The 23,673-nt window shown below is 40.5% G+C and overlaps 1 protein-coding gene across 3 annotated transcripts in view; it reads left to right on the forward strand.

The window, feature by feature from the left end:
• Positions 1-23,673, forward strand: part of LOC135110857 (phosphoglycerate kinase 1-like) — a 66,723-nt gene that overhangs the window by 26,293 nt on the left and 16,757 nt on the right. For all 3 annotated transcript variants that reach the window (XM_064023465.1, XM_064023468.1, XM_064023467.1), the window contains 2 exons: positions 11,753-11,891; positions 19,414-19,548. In XM_064023465.1, coding sequence (XP_063879535.1) covers positions 11,753-11,891; positions 19,414-19,548 — 274 coding nt within the window. The remainder of the gene's footprint in view (positions 1-11,752; positions 11,892-19,413; positions 19,549-23,673) is intronic.

Consider the following 23,673-nt stretch of genomic DNA (forward strand, 5'->3'; position numbering starts at 1 on the left):
TTTTTTTTTATGTAGGAAGGACACTGGCCAAGGGCAACAAAAATCTAATAAAAAAAAAATGCCCACTGAAATGCCAGTCCCTTAAAAGGGTCAAAGCAGTGGTCAAAAATTGGTGGATAAGTGTCTTGAAACCTCCCTCTTGAAGGAATTCAAGTCATAGGAAGGTGGAAATACAGAAGCAGGCAAGGAGTTCCAGAGTTTACCAGAGAAAGGGATGAATGATTGAGAATACTGGTTAACTCTTGCGTTAGAGAGGTGGACAGAATAGGAGTGAGAGAAAGAAGAAAGTCTTGTGCAGCGAGGCCGCGGGAGGAGGGGAGGCATGCAGTTAGCAAGATCAGAAGAGCAGTTGGCATGAAAATAGCGGTAGAAGACAGCTAGATATGCAACATTGCGGCGGTGAGAGAGGGGCTGAAGACAGTCAGTTAGAGGAGAGGAGTTGATGAGACGAAAAGCTTTTGATTCCACCCTGTCTAGAACAGCCCTTGTACAGAGTTAGCAGCTGGGGGGGTGAGAAAAACTGGCGGAGACGTCTCAGAACACCTAACTTCATAGAAGCTGTTTTAGCTAGAGATGAGATGTGAAGTTTCCAGTTCAGATTATAAGTAAAGGACAGACCGAGGATGTTCAGTGTAGAAGAGGGGGACAGTTTAGTGTCATTGAAGAAGAGGGGATAGTTGTCTGGAAGATTGTGTCGAGTTGATAGATGGAGGAATTGAGTTTTTGAGGCATTGAACAATACCAAGTTTGCTCTGCCCCAATCAGAAATTTTAGAAAGATCAGAAGTCAGGCGCTCTGTGGCTTCCCTGCGTGATATGTTTACCTCCTGAAGGGTTGGACGTCTATGAAAAGACGTGGAAAAGTGCAGGGTGGTATCATCAGCATAGGAGTGGATAGGACAAGAAGTTTGGTTTAGAAAATCATTAATGAATAGTAAGAAGAGAGTGGGTGACAGGACAGAACCCTGAGGAACACCACTGTTAATAGATTTAGGAGAAGAACAGTGACCGTCTACCACAGCAGCAATAGAACGGTCAGAAAGGAAACTTGAGATGAAGTTACAGAGAGAAGGATAGAAACCGTAGGAGGGTAGTTTGGAAATCAAAGCTTTGTGCCAGACTCTATCAAAGGCTTTTGATATGTCCAAGGCAACAGCAAAAGTTTCACCAAAGTCTCTAAAAGAGGATGACCAAGACTCAGTAAGGAAAGCCAGAAGATCACCAGTAGAGCGGCCTTGACGGAACCCATACTGGCGATCAGATAGAAGGTTGTGAAGTGATAGATGTTTAAGAATCTTCCTGTTGAGGATAGATTCAAAAACTTTAGATAAGCAGGAAATTAAAGCAATAGGACGGTAGTTTGAGGGATTAGAGCGGTCACCCTTTTTAGGAACAGGTTGAATGTAGGCAAACTTCCAGCAAGAAGGAAAGGTAGATGTTGACAGACAGAGCTGAAAGAGTTTGACTAGGCAAGGTGTAAGCACGGAGGCACAGTTTCGGAGAACAATAGGAGGGACCCCATCAGGTCCATAAGCCTTCCGAGGGTTTAGGCCAGCGAGGGCATGGAAAACATCATTACGAAGAATTTTAATACGTGGCATGAAGTAGTCAGAGGGTGGAGGAGAGGGAGGAACAAGCCCAAGGTAGAGTTTTTAGCAAAGGTTTGAGCAAAGAGTTCAGCTTTAGAAATAGATGTGATAGCAGTGGTGCCATCTGGTTGAAGTAGAGGAGGGAAAGAAGAAGCAAAGTTATTGGAGATATTTTTGGCTAGATGCCAGAAATCACGAGGGGAGTTAGATCTTGAAAGGTTTTGACATTTTCTGTTAATGAAGGAGTTTTTGGCTAGTTGGAGAACAGACTTGGCATGGTTCCGGGCAGAAATATAAAGTGCATGAGATTCTGGTGAAGGAAGGCTTAAGTACCTTTTGTGGGCCACCTCTCTATCATGTATAGCACGAGAACAAGCTGTGTTAAACCAAGGTTTAGAAGGTTTAGGACGAGAAAAAGAGTGAGGAATGTACGCCTCCATGCCAGACACTATCACCTCTGTTATGCGCTCAGCACACAAAGACGGGTCTCTGACACGGAAGCAGTAGTCATTCCAAGGAAAATCAGCAAAATACCTCCTCAGGTCCCCCCAACTAGCAGAGGCAAAACGCCAGAGGCACCTTCGCTTAGGGGGATCCTGAGGAGGGATTGGAGTGATAGGACAAGATAAAGATATGAGATTGTGATCGGAGGAGCCCAACGGAGAAGAATGGGTGACAGCATAAGCAGAAGGATTAGAGGTCAGGAAAAGGTCAAGAATGTTGGGCGTATCTCCAAGACGGTCAGGAATACGAGTAGGGTGTTGCACCAATTGCTCTAGGTCATGGAGGATAGCAAAGTTGTAGGCTAGTTCACCAGGATGGTCAGTGAAGGGAGAGGAAAGCCAAAGCTGGTGGTGAACATTGAAGTCTCCAAGAATGGAGATCTCTGCAAGAGGGAAGAGGGTCAGAATGTGCTCCACTTTGGAAGTTAAGTAGTCAAAGAATTTCTTATAGTCAGAGGAGTTAGGAGAGAGGTATACAGCACAGATAAATTTAGTATGAGAATGACTCTGTAGTCGTAGCCAGATGGTGGAAAACTCGGAAGATTCAAGAGCGTGGGCACGAGAGCAGGTTAAGTCATTGCGCACATAAACGCAGCATCCAGCTTTGGATCGAAAATGAGGATAGAGAAAGTAGGAGGGAACAGAAAAGGGGCTACTGTCAGTTGCCTCAGACACCTGAGTTTCAGTGAGGAAAAGAAGATGAGGTTTAGAAGAGGAGAGGTGGTGTTCTACAGATTGAAAATTAGATCTTAGACCGCGAATGTTGCAGAAGTTAATGAAGAAAAAGTTGAGGGGGGTGTCAAGACACTTAGGGTCGTCGACGGAAAGGCAGTCCGACCTGGGGACATTTATGGTCCCCTCCCCAGATGGGGACTCCGAGGCTGGTGTAGGAGTCGCCATGATTTTAAAATTTTTTGAGTGAAGGGTGTGTGTGTTATTAGGTGCTTGTAGTTTTGTGTGGAGGAAGAGAGTTGTCTTTAGAGGACAGGCTGTGACTACCCCCTTGTGTTGTGAGACACAAAGGGAAACGTTCAGTGAGGTCACAGCTGGGTTTAATGATAAGTTCACAGCACCCCCTGAACAGTGCTTTAGACCTCACTGAGAGTAATTATCGTTTCGGCAGGGGTCTACTGCCTCCTGCCTTTCTGTCAACGAAATTAAGTGTCTTGACACACCCCTCAGCTTTTTCTTCATTAACTTCTGCAACATTCGTGGTCTAAGATCTAATTTTCAATCTGTAGAACACCACCTCTCCTCTTCTAAACCTCATCTTCTTTTCCTCAATGAAACTCAGGTGTCTGAAGCAACTGACAGTAGCCCCTTTTCTGTTCCCTCTTACTTTCTCTATCCTCATTTTCAATCCAAAGCTCAATGTTGGGTTTATGTGAGGAATGACTTAACCTGCTCTCGTGCCCACGCTCTTGAATCTTCTGAGTTTTCCACCATCTGGCTACGACTACAGAGTCACTCTCAAACTAAATTTATCTGTGCTGTATACCTCTCACCTAACTCCTTTGACTATAAGAAATTCTTTCACTACTTAACTTCCAAAATGGAGCACATTCTGATCCTCTTCCCTTTGGCAGAGATCTCCATTCTTGGAGACTTCAATGTTCACCACCAGCTTTGGCTTTTCTCTCCCTTCATTGACCTTCCTGGTGAACTAGCCTTCAACTTTGCTATCCTCTATGATCTAGAGCAATTGGTGCAACAGCCTACTCTTATTCTTGACCATCTTGAAGATACGCCCAACATTCTTGACGTTTTTCTGACCTCTAATCCTTCTGCTTATGCTGTCACCCTTTCTTCTCCATTGGGCTCCTCCGATCACAATCTCATATCTGTATCTTGTCCTATCTCTCCAGTCTCTCCTCAGGATCCCCCTAAGCGAAGGTGCCTCTGGCGTTTTGCCTCTGCTAGTTTGGGGACCTGAGGAGGTATTTTGCTGATTTTCCTTGGAATGACTACTGCTTCTGTGTCAGAGACCTGTCTTTGTGTGCTGAGCGCATAACAGAGGTGATAGTGTCTGGCATGGAGGCATACATTCCTCACTCTTTTTCTTGACCTGAACCTTCCAAACTTTGGTTTAACACAGCTTGTTCTCATGCTATACATGATAGAGAAGTGGCCCACGAAAGGTATTTAAGCCTTCCATCACCAGAATCTCATGCACTTTATATTTCTGCCTGGAATCGTGCCAAGTTTGTCCCGCAACTAGCCAAAAACTCCTTCATTAACAAAGTGCCAAAACCTTTCAAGATCTAACTCCCCTCGTGACTTCTGGCATCTAGCCAAAAATATCTCCAATAACTTTGCTTCTTCTTTTCCTCCTTTATTTCAACCAGATGGCACCACTGCTATCACATCTATTTCTAAAGCTGAACTCTTCGCTCAAACCTTTGTTAAAAACTCTACCTCGGACGATTCTGGGCTTGTTCCTCCCTCTCCTCCACCCTCTGACTACATTTTTTTTTTTTATATGTAGGAAGGACACTGGCCAAGGGCAACAAAAATTCAATAAAAAAAAATGCCCACTGAAATGCCAGTCACATAAAAGGGTCAAAGCAGTAGTCAAAAATTGATGAATAAGTGTCTTGAAACCTCCCTCTTGAAGGAATTCAAGTCATAGGAAGGTGGAAATACAGAAGCAGGCAGGGAGTTCCAGAGTTTACCAGCAAAAGGGATGAATGATTGAGAATACTGGTTAACTCTTGCGTTAGAGAGGTGGACAAAATAGGGGTGAGAGAAGGAAGAAAGTCTTGTGCTGGGAGGTCGCGGAAGGAGGGGAGGCATGCTGTTAGCAAGATCAGAAGAGCAGTTAGCATGAAAATAGTGGTAGAAGACAGCTAGAGATGCAACATTGTGGCAGTGAGAGAGAGGCTGAAGACAGTCAGTTAGAGGAGACGAGTTGATGAGACGAAAAGCTTTTGATTCCACCCTGTCTAGAAGAGCAGTATGAGTGGAATCCCCACAGACATGTGAAGCATATTCCATACATGGACGATAAGGCCCTTGTACAGAGTTAGCAGTGCTACCTATTAAATCATGCTACCTATTAAAATTCTTTGCAATGATGTTTTCCATGCCCTTGCTAGCCTAAACCCTCAGAAGGCTTATGGACCTGATGGGGTCCCTCCTATTGTTCTCCAAAACTGTGCCTCCATGCTTCCACCTTGCCTAGTCAAACTCTTTCAGTTCTGTCTGTCAACATCAAGCTTTCCTCCTTGCTGGAAGTTTGGCTACTTTCAGCCTGTTCCTAAAAAGGGTGACTGTTCTTATTCCTTAACCTACCGTCCTATTGCTTTAATTTCCTGCCTATCTAAAGTTTTTTAATATATCCTCAACAGGAAGATTTTTAAACATCTATCACTTCACAACCTTCTATCTGATCGCCAGTATGGCTTTCCTTACTGAGTCTTAGTCATCCTCTTTTAGAGATTTTGGTGAAAGTTTTACTGTTGCCTTGGACATATCAAAAGCTTTTGATAGAGTCTAGCACAAAACTTTGATTTCCAAACTACCCTCCTACAGCTTCTATCCTTCTCTCTGTAACTTCATCTCAAGTTTCCTTTCTGACCGTTCTATTGCTGCTGTGGTAGACGGTCACTGTTCTTCTACTAAATCTATTAACAGTGGTGTTCCTCAGGGTTCTGTCTTGTCACCCACTCTCTTCTTATTATTCATTAATGATCTTCTAAACCAAAATTCTTGTCCTATCCACTCCTACGCTGATGATACTACCCTGCACTTTTCCACATCTTTTCATAGACATCCAACCCTTCAGGAAGTAAACATTTCATGCAGGGAATCCACAGAACGCTTGACTTCTGATCTTTCTAAAATTTTTGATTGGGGTAGAGCAAACTTGGTATTGTTCAATGCCTCAAAAACTCAATTCCTCCATCTATCAACTCGACACAACCTTCCAGACAACTATCCCCTCTTCTTCAATAACACTCAACTGTCCCCCTCTTCTACACTGAACATCCTCAGTCGGTCCTTTACTTATAATATAAACTGGAAACTTCACATCTCATCTGTAGCTAAAACAGCTTCTATGAAGTTAAGCATTCTGAGATGTCTCCACCAGTTTTTCTCATCCCCCCCCCCCAGCTGCTAACTCTGTACAAGGGCCTTATCCATCCATGTATGGAATATGCTTCACATGTCTGGGGGGTTCCACTCATACTGCTCTTCTAGACAGGGTGGAATCAAAAGCTTTTCGTCTCATGAACTCCTCTCCTCTAATTGATTGTCTTCAGCCTCAGTCTCATCGCCGCAATGATGCATCTCTAGCTGTCTTCTACCGCTATTTTCATGCTAACTGCTCTTCTGATCTTGCTAACTGCATGCCTCCCCTCCTCCCGCGGCATCGCTGCACAAGACTTTCTTCTTTCTCTCACCCCTATTCTGTCCACCTCTCTAACGCAAGAGTTAGCCAGTGTTCTCAATCATTCATCCCTTTCTCTGGTAAACTCTGGAACTCCCTGCCTGCTTCTGTATTTCCACCTTCCTATGACTTGAATTCCTTCAAGAGGGAGGTTTCAAGACACTTATCCTTCAATTTTTGACTACTGCTTTAGACCCTTTTATGGGACTGGCATTTCAGTGGGCATTTTTTTATTGGATTTTTGTTGCCTTTGGCCAGTGTTCCTTCTGCATAAAAAAAAAAAAAAAAGACACTTTCAGGTCCACCTGTGTGGCTAATATAGTGTTCCACCAGCCAACATACATGTTTATGTACTGTCACTGTTGGTGCCACATTCTACAGTAGGGCTACAGGAGTTCCTTGGGAGCACTGGTGATGACTCAGGTGTTCACTTGAGCCTGGCAGGGTGGCTGCCAAAGCACCTGCAGGGGGCTTACACGACACAAATTCACCTTATACGTGTCCGCGATTCCCGCCATGTCCCACTGGTGTCAAAGGGTGTGGAGGTGTGGCTCATGGCTGGTGTTGTTATCTCTGTTGAGCTGTGCTTCCCTCTCTTGCACCTTGTCCAGGAGGGTGAGGTGTGTTCGGGCTGTGCCACCCCACGCCAGGCATGCATACTCCATCAAGGATCTAATTTGTGCTTTATATAACACTTCTAGACCCATGCTTTTTCAGGAGCTCTAATATCCTCCTCAGAGAGGCCAGCTTCCCTGAGGCCTCTCTAGCAAGATGCTCGATGTGGGTCCTGAAGATCAGCCCATGGTCGTAGGTAACCTACAGCACCACCTCATCTTGTGGCATCAGCATCTCCAGAGCTGGCCTCGACCTGGAGACGACAATCAGCTCGGTTTTGTGTGGCGTGAACCTCACTTGCCATGTGCTACTGGGGGCTGTGATGAGGCTCAGTGTGTTGCTGAGCTGGGACACAGTGGTGGCTTCTTCCACTGAACCGAAGCTATGGGTCAGCATGAGATCATCCTCATAGGTCCTGGCGCTGGAGAGGAGGTGCAACAGGTCGCTTATATACAGGTTCCACAGCAGGGGGCCAAGGCAGCTCCCCTGAGGGATACCTGCTTTGACGGGCTGAACCTCAGACTCTTGACCTTAGGTGCCTGTCACTCAGAGAGTCACTGATGAGTGACAGGAGGGCCCCATTTACGCCTACAGCACTGAGTTTGTTGACCAGGGCTGCGTGCCACATCCGGTCAAATGCGCTCTCTATGTCCAGCACCACAATGGCAGTGGTCTTGGTCCAGGGCAGCACTAAGATCAGTTGTCAGCAACAGGTGCAGGTGAATCACTGACCATCCCTGCCTGAAGCCAAACTGCCTGGTGCAGAGCAGGTAATGCCATTCGAAGTGCTCAGCAACGCACAAAGCCATGATGGTCTCTATCACCTTACTAAGCACCAGCATTAGGGACACAGGGTGGTACTTTTTAGCATCATTTTTATTGTTTTTGTTTTGTACACTGGCACAACACTGCCAGTTTTCCAGGTTTTTGGTCACTTGCTAGTCTGGAAACACTGATTGAAAAGTGAGGTGAGTGGGCGTTCCAATTCACTGGCACACAGTCAAAACAGGCAGGGACTCATTTTATCTGGACCCACAGCCTTTTTCTCATCCAGATTTAAAAGTATTTTTCTCACCTCAGCTTTGCTTGTTGTGACTGACATTAATTTGCCTTTTTATTATCTGGGAGAGTGGGAGGAGTTTTCTCATGGTCAGGAATGCATATTCTTCCAGCATTGTGCTTGGCCAGTAGGTTTGCCTTTTCCTAGGTGGTATGAGCCATGCTGCCATCCTCCCACATGAGAGAAGGGATGGTGGTGACTCACTTGTCGCCTTTCTGCTCTTTCACAAGGCTCCACCACCTCTTTGTCCCCACTTGGCCACCTCTCAGTTTTCCCCTGAGGTTCTCCCTCCATTGTTCTGCTGCCCACTCCTGAGTATTCCTCATATGCTGGGCTACCTCACAATGCCTTTGCCTGTTCTGCGCTGTTGGGTGGCCTCTTGTAGGCCAGGCATGGTACTTGGCACCAGAGGCAGTGTGACACTCAGGCCTAAACCAGGGTTAGTCAGAAGCCTTGGTTTTGTACTGGGAGTGCAGCACCCAGTGGGCCTGTAGGGTGTGGAGAATCTCAGTGAGCCATCTAGCCTGCAGGTAAGTGTCACCATGTAGCACGTCCTGCCAGTCCATCCCTCTCAGAGCAGCTCACATTGCTCCCCAGTTGGCATCCTCCCACTTCCATAGGGTGCGGGTGGTGCACTCCTCACGAACCCCATGAAAGTGGAGCTTGGTGAGCACAGTCATGTGTTCTGAGGTGCCCACACAGTCCAGCAATGAGCAGTGAACAGTGTGGGTGGGGAGGTCCCTCACTACTGGGTCCAGGGACAACCCAGACCTGTGTGTGGGAAAGGTGGTGAAGTTCTGCACAGTGTGTTGTTTAAATCCCTTACTATCACCACTTTATCACATAACATCCAGGTTTGTTATAAAAAAATCTATCACTGCTGTCCCCTATGAGGGGGTGACAATAACAGCCAGTGAGCAACACACCTTTACTGTCATTGTCAGACACCTTCTCCAGTCCCCTGGGCATGGCCACTGAAGGCTCCACCACCTGGACATTCACTGTATCTTTATGTGTGGAACAGTTTTTTTCAACCATGGTGAGTACTCTTGCACATGGGCATAGGTCTGTGGCACACTGATGTCGAGGAAGGTTTCTCACGCAAACATAATGTCAGCCCTTTGTCTGATTATAACACTGTGTGTGAGTTCATCAATGTTTGTGTGAAACCCTCTCACATTAGCTGACACTATTGTCAGCTCATTGTTGGGCAGCATGTATGGATGGGATGTGGTGTGGCATGCTGCCATAGGGGCAGGTGGGATGAGAGGCCAGGAAGAGTGGAAGGCTGGGGGTCTGTTGGGAGGAACCAGGGAGGGTCTGGGCTCCCTCAGCTGCTTAGCCACATTATGCAGAGCAGGCAAGGTCTTCTGGCTGCTCTGTCTCATTACCTGCACCAATTCCTGCTACCTTTCATCAGCAAGCTTATTGCTGATTATTGTAAAACTTTGAACGTTCAGCCACGCAGACACCTTTCTCCTGCTTCTCAGTTATTTCCTTTTTTACTTCAACATTGATCATCTCCTTCTTAGCATCCTACTTTACAACTTTCTTCACAGGGGGGCATGGTTACAGTAATGAATAGTCACACATAAGCACAAAGGCCAAAAAAGTACTTAGCAAATGTGAGGATGTTGCCTCTACAAGTGAAGCCAGCCAGCTGAGAGGTGAGAGCGAGTGAGCAGATCAGCGGAACCATCTCTCCCATTCTCCTATGCAGTTGCTCATAACCTAAAACATCACTTATAACCCCAAATGAAAATAAATGCTCATAACCCAGAACACTCGTAACCCAAAGCACTCATAAACTGAGGTACCACTGTAATATAAAACTTTATAAATCCTAGCACATATGAAAGAAATAACCATGTTTCAATGCAAAATCTTCGCAGGACATTGGTAAAGATAGTCTGTTTATATCTTGTCTCCCAATGTTTTCCCTGAGTTGCTGCTTGTCTGTTTATATTGTCCCCCAACGTCTTCTAAGATGCCACTTTGTTCTTCAGAAATACAGCCCATCTTTTCTCACCTTGGTTTTTCTTTTGTGATATATTCATGCAGTCAACCACAGCACATGTATAGACTGAGGTTTTACAACAGCACTGCAATCTCCTGCCTCAGCTTTTTTTTTTTGGTGTTTTGGAGAAGTCATTGTGTCTGGTATCAGCTGGTTCTTTCATCTCAGCACAGTTTTGGCAGTCACAGTATCCCTGTTGCACAAGAAATACTTACTCATTTATCTTTGGGATTTGCCAGATAAAGCATTAGTCCCTGTAGAAACCAGTGGAGAAATATCTCAAACTGAATATGTAGAAAGAGACTAGAAATATATGTGAAAACACTGAGAGCATAGGTATGAGTATTTAGCTTATATTTAACTGTTCTATGTATGTGTATGTGTATCTGTATCACTGGATCTTGTGGATACTGTTAGGATAAACACTTTGGATTAATATTTTGTAGCATATAGGTCCATTATATCAAGATGTATCAGGAAAGGTGGTTTTAGAATGTTTATCTATAGACAACTGCGAGAGCATATATTGAGTCTTACATTAAAACAGCCAGCAATCACTGCCAACTCAGACCTTTGTGAATGCCCCAATTGTATCATCTGTCAACATACATGCCACTACACCCCATTCCTCTCCATTATGTTTCAGGCCTGCACCAACTCTTCCTACATTACCCTTCATCTTACTCGTGCAGCCATCTGTAAAAATAATAAACAACCATACATCTCTCACATCCTTGCCTTTCCCTTTAGCAAAATTCATTCCAACCTCACATATGTACTTGCATTCTTACAAAAGCCTTTTTCCTTTCAACGATTGCCTTCCTTTACCATAAATTTTGAGAACATCCTAAAAGGATTCCCTATTCTTTCTGTCATTATATGAATGCTGCATACAATTTCTCATTTCCTAATTACTCATGTTTTACAATTTTAATTGCAAAAATGTGATCCACACAACTTATCCTTTCCTGAAACCCTCACTTACTTTTACCCCAGTCTCTCAGTCAGGACTCCCATAAACTTTTCCTGACTCATTAAGCAAATTTATCCCACTGTAAATGTTACTCATTTCTGCAGCCTTCACCTTTCTCCACTTATCTAGTACTTATTCTTGCTTCCATACCTGTTCACATATAGCAGGCATCCAATCGATTATTGCTTCACTTCCATACATAAACATTGCTACAGTTATTTCATCTATATATACAGCCTTGTCTTGCTATCACTTTCCCTATCTTTTTTGTACATCTCTTCCTCTGCTTAACCATTCATTCTTTACTTGCTTTTGCACCCATTCTAGATGTTATTGTTTCTCCCACTCTCTCCTCATTCATTAAATGGTCAAAATGCCTCTTCCACACACCTTCCACCTCCTTTACAGCTGCAGGAACTCCATCCGCTCTCTTTATTCTCACATGGCACTGTAATATAACAGTGTAACATAGGGCACTATAATGTATGATTTTTTGGGGGTGTTTTTGAAATTCTACCAACCATTTTGAGATCTGTGATCTTTAAGCTCTATAACTCAAAAAGACGGTGATGACAGTAATGATATAATGCATATTCTATGTTCCAGGCCTTTCCTTGCTATCCTTGGAGGAGCCAAAGTGAAGGACAAGATCCAGCTCATTGAAAACATGTTAGACAAGGTGGATGAGATGATGATTGTTGGTGGTATGGCATTCACCTTCCTCAAGATCACCAAAAACATGGAGGTATATTGGATTTATTTATTTATTTATTTTATTTTTTGTATATTATGGATGATATTTTGAGAGATCAGTGTTTTTATTAATTTGAAGCTTGATATGCTCCACCTTCTGTATTAATGTCAGTCTGACAGCTTTTGGACCAAGTGAGCCAGAGTGAGTATAGTGAGTAGCACTTTCCATAATTTAATTGTTTTTGTATTTAATTTGATTAAATTCTGTTTCCTTTTCTAAATGTTGATAGTAGAATCACACATCATATGAAGATTATAGTGCACTGGTCACTGATTCAGAGCATGAGAAGATGAATCTCTTCATCAATAAATTTCTGCAATCTGTGGTCCTAAACTCATCTGTGATAAATTGGGGTGCATTATGTAGCTCTGATTATGTGAATTTTGTGGTTGGTGAACCTATAGTTGGGAAAAAAATACAGGAAGAGTCTTGGTTATTCTCTTTTAGGGATTTTAGTGAAACTTTTGCCGTTGCCTTAGACATATCAAAAGCTTTTGATAGAATCTGTATTTAATTTCCAGTCTATCCTCCTACAGCTTCTATCCTTCTCTCTATAACTTCATCTCAATTTCCTTTCTGACAGTTCTATTCTGATGTGGTAGACAGTCACTGTTCTCCAAAGTCTATTGACAGTGGTGTTCCTCATGGTTCTGTCCTGTCATCCACTCTCTTCCTGTTATTCATCACTGATCCTCTAAACCAAACTTCTTGTCCTATCTACTCTTATACTGATGATTCCACCTTGCACTTTTCCACATCTTTTCATAGACATCTAGTCTTTCAGGAATTAAACAGCTGATGCAAGGTAGCCACAGAATGCCTGACTTTTCATCTCTCTAAAATTTCTGAGTAGGGCAGAGCAAACTTAGTAATATTCAATGTCTCAAAAATTCAGTTCTTCCATCAACTCAATACAACATTCCAGATAACTATTCCCTCTTTTTCAATGACACTCATTTGTGCCCCTCCTCTAGACTGAACATTCTCAGTTTGTCTTTTACTTATAATGTGAACTGGAAACTTCATATCTCATCTCTAGCTAAAACAGCTTCCATGAAGTAAGACATTCTGAGTTGTCTCTGCCTTTTATTCTCACCTACAATTGCTAACTCTGTACAGGGGCCTTAACCATTCATGTATGGAGTATGCTTCACTGGAGAGTTCTACTCGTACTGCTCTTTTAGACAGGGTGGAATCAAAAGCTTTTCATCTTATCAACTCCTCTCCTCTAACTGACAATCTTCAGGCTCTCTCTCATCACTGCAGTGTTGCATCTCTTGCTGTCTTCTACCACTGTTTTCACACTAACTGCTTTTCAGATTTTGCTTTCTACTTTCTCTCACCCCTATTCTGTCCACCTCTCTAATGCAAGAGTTAACCAGTATTCTCAATCATTCATCCCTTTCTTTGGTAAACTCTTGAATTCCCTGCTAATGTATTTCCTCCTTCTTATGATTTAACTCTTTCAAAAGGGAGGTTTCAAGACACTTATCCTCTGTTATTTGATTTTTCTATTTGGCATCACTTTGGGAACTGGCACTTAAGTGGGCCTTTTTATTAAAAAAATTTTGTTGCCGTTAGCCAGTGATCCTCTTACATTAAAAAGAAAAAAAAAAAGGTATTCTAGAGAAACTAGACCAGACCACAAAAAGAAATCATAAAGAAGACTGTATGAGGGATATGCCAATGCAAAGGCTTAACCTCTTAACCTTCAACCAGAACCAGAACGGCACTTTTTTGGCATTACATCCTCTGAGCAAGGTGTAAGAGGAGGTTGTAGAGGAAGAATGAGATTGGAACTTTTGTGATTCTCAAGCTTTAGTGATTCCTGGACAGCTGTTCTCCCCTTTTAGTCCAGGAATTTGAGGATATAGTTGTGTGTGTGTGTGTGTGTGTGTGTGTGTGTGTGTGTGTGTGTGTGTGTGTGTGTATTTTTTACCTAGTTGTATTTACCTAGTTGTGGTTTATGGGAGGGGAGTAATCTCATAGTATCCTGTCTCTATATCTATCCAGTTTGGTCTTAAAAGCATGGGCAGTTACAGCATTGACAATGTCTTCACTGAGTTCATTCCATTTGTTCACACTTATGTGAGGAAAACTATACTTTTTGATGCCTCTTCTACAGTTAACTTCAAGTTTGTACTGTGTTCCCTTGTACTCTGTGTGTCTAAATTTATAAAACATTCTTTGTCCACATTTTCCATACCATTTATGATTCTATAGATGTTTATTAAATCCCCTCTCTCTCTCTCTTTTCTCTCCTATTTTCAAGGGTAGGAATTTTCATCATTCTTAATCTCTCTATAGGTTGACTTACTCAACTCCATAACCATCTTAGTGACTATTCTTCGTACTCTTTCTAATTTTATAATATTACTCTTTATATGAGGAGACCACACCACTGCTGCATATTCCAATTTTGGTCTTATCATGGAAATCAACAACTTTTTTATCAATCCTTCATCTATATATAAGAATGCCATTCTTATTCTTTTTAACAAATTCATCGTCTCTCCAGTAATTTTATCAATGTGTCAGTCCGGAGTCAGATTTTCAGCAACTGTTACTCCCAAATCCACTTCCTCTTTTGATTTCTTAACTTCACATTATACATCTCATATTGATATTGTATTCTTTTCTTACTATCACCAAACTCCATTACTTTACATTTACTTAAATTTAATTCCTTTTGCCAAGATTTACTCCATCTATTTATCTTATTTAAATCATCTTACAGTACCATAGTCATTTACATTTGCTAGCTTTCTCATCAGCTTAGTATCATCTGCAAATAAGTTCATATAACTGTCTAATTCTTCATTTATGTCATTCACATATATTACAAACATTATCAGTCCCAACACTGACTCCTGTGGGACACCACTAGTTACTTTCAGCCAAGATAAATTCTGGTCTTGTATTAGTGTTCTCATCTCTCTACCATCCAGATAATCCTCCACCCACTCCAGCAGTCTTCCTCCAATTTTCCATAATTTTTTATCTTCCATTGCAATCTTTGGTTTGGTACTTTGTCAAACGCTTTCTTTAAGTCTAAGTAGACACCATCCACCCACCCGTCTCTTTCCTGCACAATATCGATTATCCTTGAATAAAAGGACAAAAAGTTCATGGAGCATGATCTTCCCCTCCTAAATCCAGATTGACAACTTGCCAAAACTTTATCTCTTTCCAAATGTTCTATCCATCTTTCCTTTATTGTTCTTTCACATAGTTTTCCTACAACACTAGTCAAGGACACAGGTCTATTATTGGTCTATAATTTATTAAGTTTTCCTTATTTCCTCTGAATATTGGTGTAATATTTGCTCTCTTCCAATCTTTCGGTACTCTTCCCTGTGACTAGACTAAATTTTATCAGCCAGTTGTTCTCTACATTCCTTCAATATCCAGTTTGATACTCCATCTGGACCAGTTGCTTTATTTACATCAAGTTCTTCCATCATCTTAAGTATTTCCTCATAACTGACTGGGACTGTACTTAGTATATTCCTCACCAGCTTATCCCTTCCAGCATCAAACTCCCCTTCCACAGTAAATACCGATTTGAAACTATTGTTCGTAACCTCTGCCGTGTTCTGTGCATCCTCGTAGATTTTTCCTTTAACTTTCAATCTTGATGCACCTTCCTTCTTCATCTTTCAATTAATATGTCTAAAGAACAGTTTGGGTTCATTTATACACTTATCTATTATATCTCTTTCATAGTTTCTTTTCTCCATTCTTATTATCTCAACATACTTATTTCTAGCATCAATGTATTCCTCCCATCTGCTCTCAGTTTTCCTCTTCTTCCATCTATTCCAAGCATTTAGGTTGCAATTTGTAGCCTCTTTGCATTTTGTATTGAACCATTTCTTACCCTTTCTGCATCTTACTCCTCCTTTAGGTACAAATTTCTCCACAGCAGAATTATATATCCTTATAAATTCATCCCATTTTCCTTGAACATCTGCGTCTTCAAAGTCTTCCCAGTCCACAGCAACAAAGTATTTTTTTTTTATTTTTCAAAGTCAGCATTTACTATATTTAAATCTTTTCACTTTATAATTTTCATCAATGATTACATTTTCATTTTTCAAGTTAAATTCCAACAACAGATGATCACTTTTACCTAGAGGGCTATCATAGTGTATAGTTCCAATAATTTCCATGTCCTTGGTAAACACTAAATCAAGTCTTGATGGTTTATCTCTTCCACTAAATCTGGTATCACAATCAACCCATTAAGTCATCAAGTTTTCCAACACTCAGTTTAATAGTTTATTACTCCATGAATTCTCACTTCCAGTAGTTGTCAGCGTCTCCCAATTTATCTCCTTACAATTAAAATCACCAACAATAACTATATTTCCTTTCCATCACTATCTTTTCAAGACCTTTTAACACATCTACCAACATCTCTTCATGCTCTTCTTTTCGCCAAGCATTGGTCACAGGTGGCACATACACTCCTACATAGTTCATTATCCTTCCATTTCCACTTCCAATCATCACTTGTAGAATTTCAGACTTGTCTTCACTTTTTATTACCCTCTCCCCTTTTAACACATTTTTTTAGTCAGAATGATCACACCCCCTTCTCCCTTGTTACTTCAATTTTTCATCCATAAATCATATTTATCATCACCAATGTCAGGAGTTCCCCATTCATTTTTTCCATTTTGTCTCACATAATACAATAACATCCGGTGCGGTTCTGTTTATAACATTTAATTCCATCTTTGTTGACATTAATCCATTTACATTAGTATAACATACTTTACTTACTGTTTGATGTACCATTTCTTTATTCTCAGAAAAACTTCTCTTTTGTTCATTGTTCATTTTCTTGTTTAGCCTCATTTACCAGCTTCTTTTTGCTTCAACCTTTCAATCTCATCCATATCCCTGTTTATCCATACATTCTTATATTTTTAATCTACAGACAACCTCCTAGACCCATTAATTACCTCTTCTGCTTGTACCTGTGTTGCAGACCTTATTCTTATGGGTCTCATTTTTTCTTCTTCATATTTCCCAGTTCTATGGAACTCTTCCATTTGCTTTACTACCTGACTGTCTTCATCAGTCACTTTCTTCAGTAAGAGAGGAAAAGGAAAAGAACCTGTTGAATAACAATAGGTTCTTTTCCTTTTCATCTCTTTGAATTCTGCTTACTATTTTCTCTTCCTTTAAACCAAATACAATTATTTGTTTATATTTTTCTACACTAACTCTTTGATAACATTTACCACTTTCTGTCTGAGGTTTTGTTTCTCATTTTCTTGTTGTTCTATTATTTTCTTTAGTGATTCTTCTTTAAATTTACTTTCATGTAACCACTTATTTTGCCTCATTTCCACATCCTTTACACTTACCTTCATTTCCTTATTTCCTTTCTGAACAGTTTCTACTTTTTTCTTTTATTTGTTTCTTTAAACAGTTGTTTTCCACCTTTAACTTCTCATTTTTTATCTTCTATCCCAATCAACTTTGCTGTAATAATCATCAACTCTTTACCTGTCTCCTTCTGGTGTGCCTCCAGTGTCTTTATTCTCTCCAATAACTTCTCCATCATTTCTTCCATATGCAAAATTTTTTTTACACTGCAGTCTATAATTTAGTTCTCTTTCTTCTCCAGTAAAACCTTCAAATGAAGCTCTTTCTTGGGGTGCTGCCTTCTGCCATATTTGTCCAAAATGTAAACAAACCTAACCAGACTTTTCTAGAGATGGGATAACTATACTCATGGTACTGTTTATTTCCACCCTATTTACCACCTAGGTATTCCTGGGTCTTCATAACATATCTTGTTCCACCATGAGCAATTTGTGTTATTCCTTCCTTCTATATGCAGAACACTAGAAAACACCTCCTGTCAGCTCCACCTCTGCCATGTGTGTGTGTGTGTGTGTGTGTGTGTGTGTGTGTGTGTGTGTGTGTATTTACCTAGTTGTATTTACCTAGTTGTATAATACAGGGTCCGAGCCAAAGCTCAATTAGTCCTGTCTCCATACCCGAATTTGTCCAATTTCTCTTTAAACATGTGCACACTCTTTGCCGCAACTACCTCTTCTTTTAAGTTATTCCATATTTCAACCGTTCGATGCGGAAAGCTGTATTTCTTAATATCTCCCAAACAATGACTCTTCTTTAATTTCTTCATATGTCCCCTTGTACGTCTATCTCCTTCCTCCACTTTTACAACTAGGTCATCTCTGTCTATCTTCTCCATGCCATTTACTAATTTGAACATTGTTATCAGGTCTCCTCTTTCCCTTCTTTCTTGCAGTGTTGGTAATCCAATTTCTTCCAGTCTTTCCTCGTAACTTAGGTCTTCCAATTCAGGTATCATTTTCGTAGCTGTTCTTTGTATTCTTTCCAATTTCCTTATATCTTTCTTTTTGTGTGGAGACCATACCACTGCTGCGTATTCCAGTTTGGGACGTATCATGTGTGTTATGATTTTCTTCATCATTTCTTTGTCTAGGTAATTAAATGCCACCCTGATATTTGCTAGCAAATTATATGTAGAGCCAAATATTCCATTGATGTGTTTTTCTGGTGAAAGCGTGTCTTGAATTATTACTCCCAAGTCTTTTTCTTCTTTGCTCTTTGGTATTGTGATACCTCCCATCTTATACTCCCATGAAGGTCTCCTTTTACTTCTTCCCATCTCCATTACATGGCACTTCTTTATATTGAATTCTAATTTCCATCGTTTACTCCATTCATAAATTCTATCAATATCCCTCTGTAGTTCCTCACAATCCTCTTGGTTCTTTATTACTTTCATCAATTTTGCATCATCTGCAAACATATTAATGTAGCTATTTAAACCCACCATCATATCATTTATATAGACCTGAAACATTATAGGTGCCAACACAGACCCTTGTGGTACTCCGCTTGTTACTTCGCACCAACTTGATTTATTATCTCTGATTACTGTACTCATTTCCCTTCCTTGGAGATAATCCTTCATCCACTTAAGTATTTTTCCTTTTAGCCCTCCTCGATGTTCCAGTTTCCATATCAGTCTTTTATGTGGAACTGTATCAAAAGCTTTTTTCAGATCTAAATAGACAGTATCAACCCAACTATCTCTCTCTTGTAGTTTATCTATTACTCTTGTATAAAAGCTCAGTAAGTTTGTTACGCAAGATCTCTCTTTCCTGAAACCGAATTGTTTTTCTGTTATTATATTTTCTTGTTCAAGATATTGCACCCATCTGTTTTTAATGACTATTTCACAGAGTTTACTTACAATACTCGTGAGTGAGACTGGTCTGTAATCCAGTGGTTCCATTTTATTACCTCCTTTGTATAACGGTACGTGTGTGTGTGTGTGTGTGTGTGTGTGTGTGTGTGTGTGTGTGTGTGTGTACTGGAAAGCAGATATTAGAATGTTAATTAAGAATATTAATATTAAGTATTGTAGAGCATAATTTTTAATCTTCTTTAAGGCATAATGGTCTTCACTAAAATTATTTATATTTATTTTTTTTGGCAGATTGGTACATCTTTGTTTGATGAAGAAGGTGCCAAGATTGTGAACAAGCTGATGGAAAAGGCCCAACAGAAGAATGTCAAGATGCATTTTCCAGTTGATTTTGTCACTGCTGATAAGTTTGATGAAAATGCTAATGTGAGTTTATTCATCATTATAGCCTTGGCTATTACCGTCTTTTTCCATAACCAGGTCTGATTCATACATTAATGTTGGAGAGGAAATATTATTTTTATACATATTTTTTACCAACATGGAACTTCACTCTTTTTTTTTTTCACCATTGCAATTGATCCTGTGACATGTGTGTGTATTTACTTAGTTGTATTTACCTAGTTATATAATACAGGGTTCAAGTGGGGCTCATAGTATCCTGTCTCCATATCTATATTTATCCAGCATTTCCTTAAATTTATGCATGTTTGGTGCTGTAACAACCTCTTCATTTAGACCATTCCAGATATCCACAGTTCTCTGTGGAAAACTGCACTTCTTGATGTCCCTCAAACACTGACTCTTCCTGATCATCTTTGAGTGCCCTCTCATCCATCCAGCTTCATCTTCCAGCAACATTATATCCTGCTTATTTATCTTCTCAATGCAGTTAACTATTTTAAGCACCATTATTAAATAGATCTCTTTCTCTTCTAACTTGCAAAGTTGGCAGTCCCATTTCCTTCAACCTCTCTTTGTACGTTAGATCTTTCAGCTCCGGTACCATCCTTGTAGTTGCCCTCTGAATTCTTTCCAACTTCTTTGTGTCTTTCTTCACATGCAGAGACCACACCACTCCTGCATATTCCAATCTGGGACGTGGCATAGTGCCTATAATTTTTTCATCATAGTCTTATCCATGTACTGAAATGCCACCCTAATATTTATTAACATCCTGTACATCAAGCCAAATCTCATTTATATGCTGTTCTGGGGTCAGGGTATCTTGAAAAACCACTCCTAGGTCTTTTTCCTCCTAGCTTCTCATTATTACTTCCTCCCCCATTTTATAGTCCCATGCAGGTCTTCTTTTACTCTTTCCCAATTCCATCACATGGCATTTCTTAGCATTGAATTCCAGTTTCCACCTCTTGCTCCACCCATAAATCTTGTCAGTATCTCTTTGCAACTCCATACAATCAACATGGCTCTTTATTACTCTTAACAATTTTGGATCATCAGCAAACAGATTAATATAACTGGTCAAACCCTCCTGCATATCATTGATGTATATTTGGAACATAATGGGTGCTAACATTGACCCGTCATACTCCGCTTGTTACATTACTCAAACTTGAACAGGTGTCCCTGATCACAGTTCTTACTTCTCTATCCTTTAAGTAGTCTCTCATCCATTTTATCATTGTCCCTCTCAGTCCTCCTGTATGTTTCATCTTCCACAATAGTCTTTTATGTGGAACTTTATCAAAAGCTTTTTTGATGTCCAAGTACACTGCATGTACCCACCCATCTCTGTTTTGTACTTCATCTATTACTCTTGTATAGAAACTTAGTAAATTTGTCACACATGACCTTCCTTTTCTGAAACCAAATTGACTATTTGTTATAACTTCATTCTCTTCCAAGTATTTCACCCACTTTTTCTTGATCACTATTTCACAGATCTTGCCCACAACACTAGTTAGCGACACTGGTCTATAGTTTAATGGCTCAGTCCTCTTTCCTCCTTTGTGTATTGGCACCATATTTGCTCTCTGCCACTCTCTTGGTACTCTTCCCTCTATCAGTGAGCTGTTAATCACATCCCAAATTGGCTCCACTACTTGTTATCTACATTCCTTTAGTGTCCAACCTGACACTCCATCAGGCCCCATTGCTTCCCTGACATCCAACTTCTCTAACAATTTGCCAGTTTCATGTTTCTGCACCAATACTTCCCGTAATCCCCCCTTTCCTCACCTCCTTATTTGGTTCTGTAAAATCTGCTTCCACATTGAACAAAGATCTGAAACACTCATTCATAATTTCACTCATCTCTTCTGCTGTTTGATATATCCTTCCTTCCTTTATTATCTTGTTAATGGTCTCTCTGCTTGTCATCTTTCCATTGATATATCTGTAAAAAAGCTTGGGCTCTTCTTCACATTTCTTTACCACATCCTTTTCAAATAATTTCTCCTCTCTTATTCTAACATACTCATTCCCTGCCTCCTTATACTTCTTTCTATTATTTTCATTTCTTTGCTTCTTCAGTTTCTTCCAAGCTATATCCTTTCTTTTCTTAGCTTCTGCACATCTGGCATTATACCAAATATGTTTGCTCCTCCTTACTTTATATACAGGTACATACTTATGCACACCCTCATTGTACTTTTCCAGGAATGTTCTGTATTTCTTTTGCACTGTCTTACCTCCCACAAGTCCCTTCCAGTCAGTACTCCTGAAGAATTTTTTTAACTGTAAAATTTGTCTTTGCATGAATTAGTCTCCCATTTTTATAATACTTACAAGGTAGAACCTCCCAATCTTGCAGTACCACTTCTAACACCACATGGTCACTTTTTCCCATTGGGCTTAAGTATTTAATGGTTGGATTGGGTTCTGTTTTTTTTTTTTTTTTGTGAATACTAGGTCTAGCATAGATGGTTCGTTCTCCCCTCTGTATCTTGTAAATTCCTCCACCCATTGGTCCATTGTATTCACCATAGCTAACTGTAGCATTTCTTCACTCCACGGTCCAGCATTTCCATTAACTTCCATCTCCTCCCAGCTTACATTTTTGCAGTTAAAGTCTCCCACTAGTAGTATTGTACTGTCCTTCCTTATCATGTTGTCTAGGCACTTCAACACTTCCTCTTGCATTTCTTGTGTCCCTCCAGCCTCCATGTATTAGTCTTCAGTGGCACATATGTTAATATGATCCTCCTCCTTTCTCTACCACTGGTCCTGATTGTTATACCTATGACCTATGACCTCCACCATGCCATCTCCATATTGCACTTCTTTCATATATATATCATCTTGAACCATTATCAGTGTCCCTCCTCCTCCTTTTCCCTTTCTATCTCTCCTCCAATAATTATATCCCTCTTCCTTAAAAAACTTAAGTGGACTTCCTCTTTTAACTTTGTCTTGGTTAGGCATAACACATCTGGTCTTTTTTCCTTTAAGTAATCTCTCACTTCCAGTACACCTGAAAGTAACCCGTCTATGTTTTTATACATTACTCTTGATGTGCTACTTCTCCCACCACATGCAATTTCTCTGTCTGCTGCTGTGGTTCTTTCATTTCTTGTTCCCTTTCCCAAATATACCATTTCCTTAGTCTCATATCTAGGACCCTCCAGTAAACTTTCCTCTTCTTGGTCTCTGTCCTTCTCTTGTTTTTTTCCTTAACTTCATTTCTCAGATTCCCGTCTTTTTCATTTTCTTCAAGTTCATATCTCCTTTTACCCAAATATTCTTGCATTTCAAACTTTCAGCCAGCTTCCCAGTTCTTGCTAGGATCTCCTCTACTGCAACTTGGGATCTCATCCTCACTTTCAATGGTCTTTTACCTCCATTATATTTTCCAATTCTGTATGCTTCTTCCACTTCTCGTTCCAGTCCCTGTTCCTCATCTTGGACCATAGTAATAATTTTTCTTACCAGCTCCTTCTCTCTCTCAGACAGACTTTACTGGGTTTTTCTTCTCTTGCAGTCCAAAAAAGACCATACATTTCTTCTTATCCACTGTGTCTCTCACCAAAACCTCTTTTTCTTTAATTACCTGAATTACTGTGTCCTTGGTCTTTTCCTGTATTTGTTTTTTAATCACCTCTGTGAAGCTCACTTTTTTATCCTCATGTTTTTTTCTTCCAGGCATTTCTCAGTTCCTCCAGTTTGGTTTCACATACTGCCCCTTCCACTTTTCCTGCACCTTTTCTTGCAGCCCCTCCAGAGTTACTTCATATTCATTACACTTAGTCTTGAGAGTCTCATTTTCTTTCTTTAGTTCCTCCATTGCCTCTTTCATTTCATTGTTCACCTTTTCTCAGTTCCTCCAGTTTGGTTTCACATACTACCCCTTCCACTTTTCCTGCACTATCCTCCACCTTTTCTTGCAGCCTCTGCAGAGTTACTTCATATTCATTACACTTAGTCTTGAGAGTCTCATTTTCTTTCTTTAGTTCCTCCATTGCCTCTTTCATCTCATTGTTCATCTTTAGAGCACTCTCACATTCACTATACTTTTTCCTCAATTCTTTGTTTTCCATAATAAGTTTGTTCTGCTTTTCCAGAATGCCAGAGATCAGTTCCCTCATGCAC

Source organism: Scylla paramamosain, chromosome 21, assembly GCF_035594125.1.
Source record: "Scylla paramamosain isolate STU-SP2022 chromosome 21, ASM3559412v1, whole genome shotgun sequence".
NCBI lineage: Eukaryota > Metazoa > Arthropoda > Malacostraca > Decapoda > Portunidae > Scylla > Scylla paramamosain.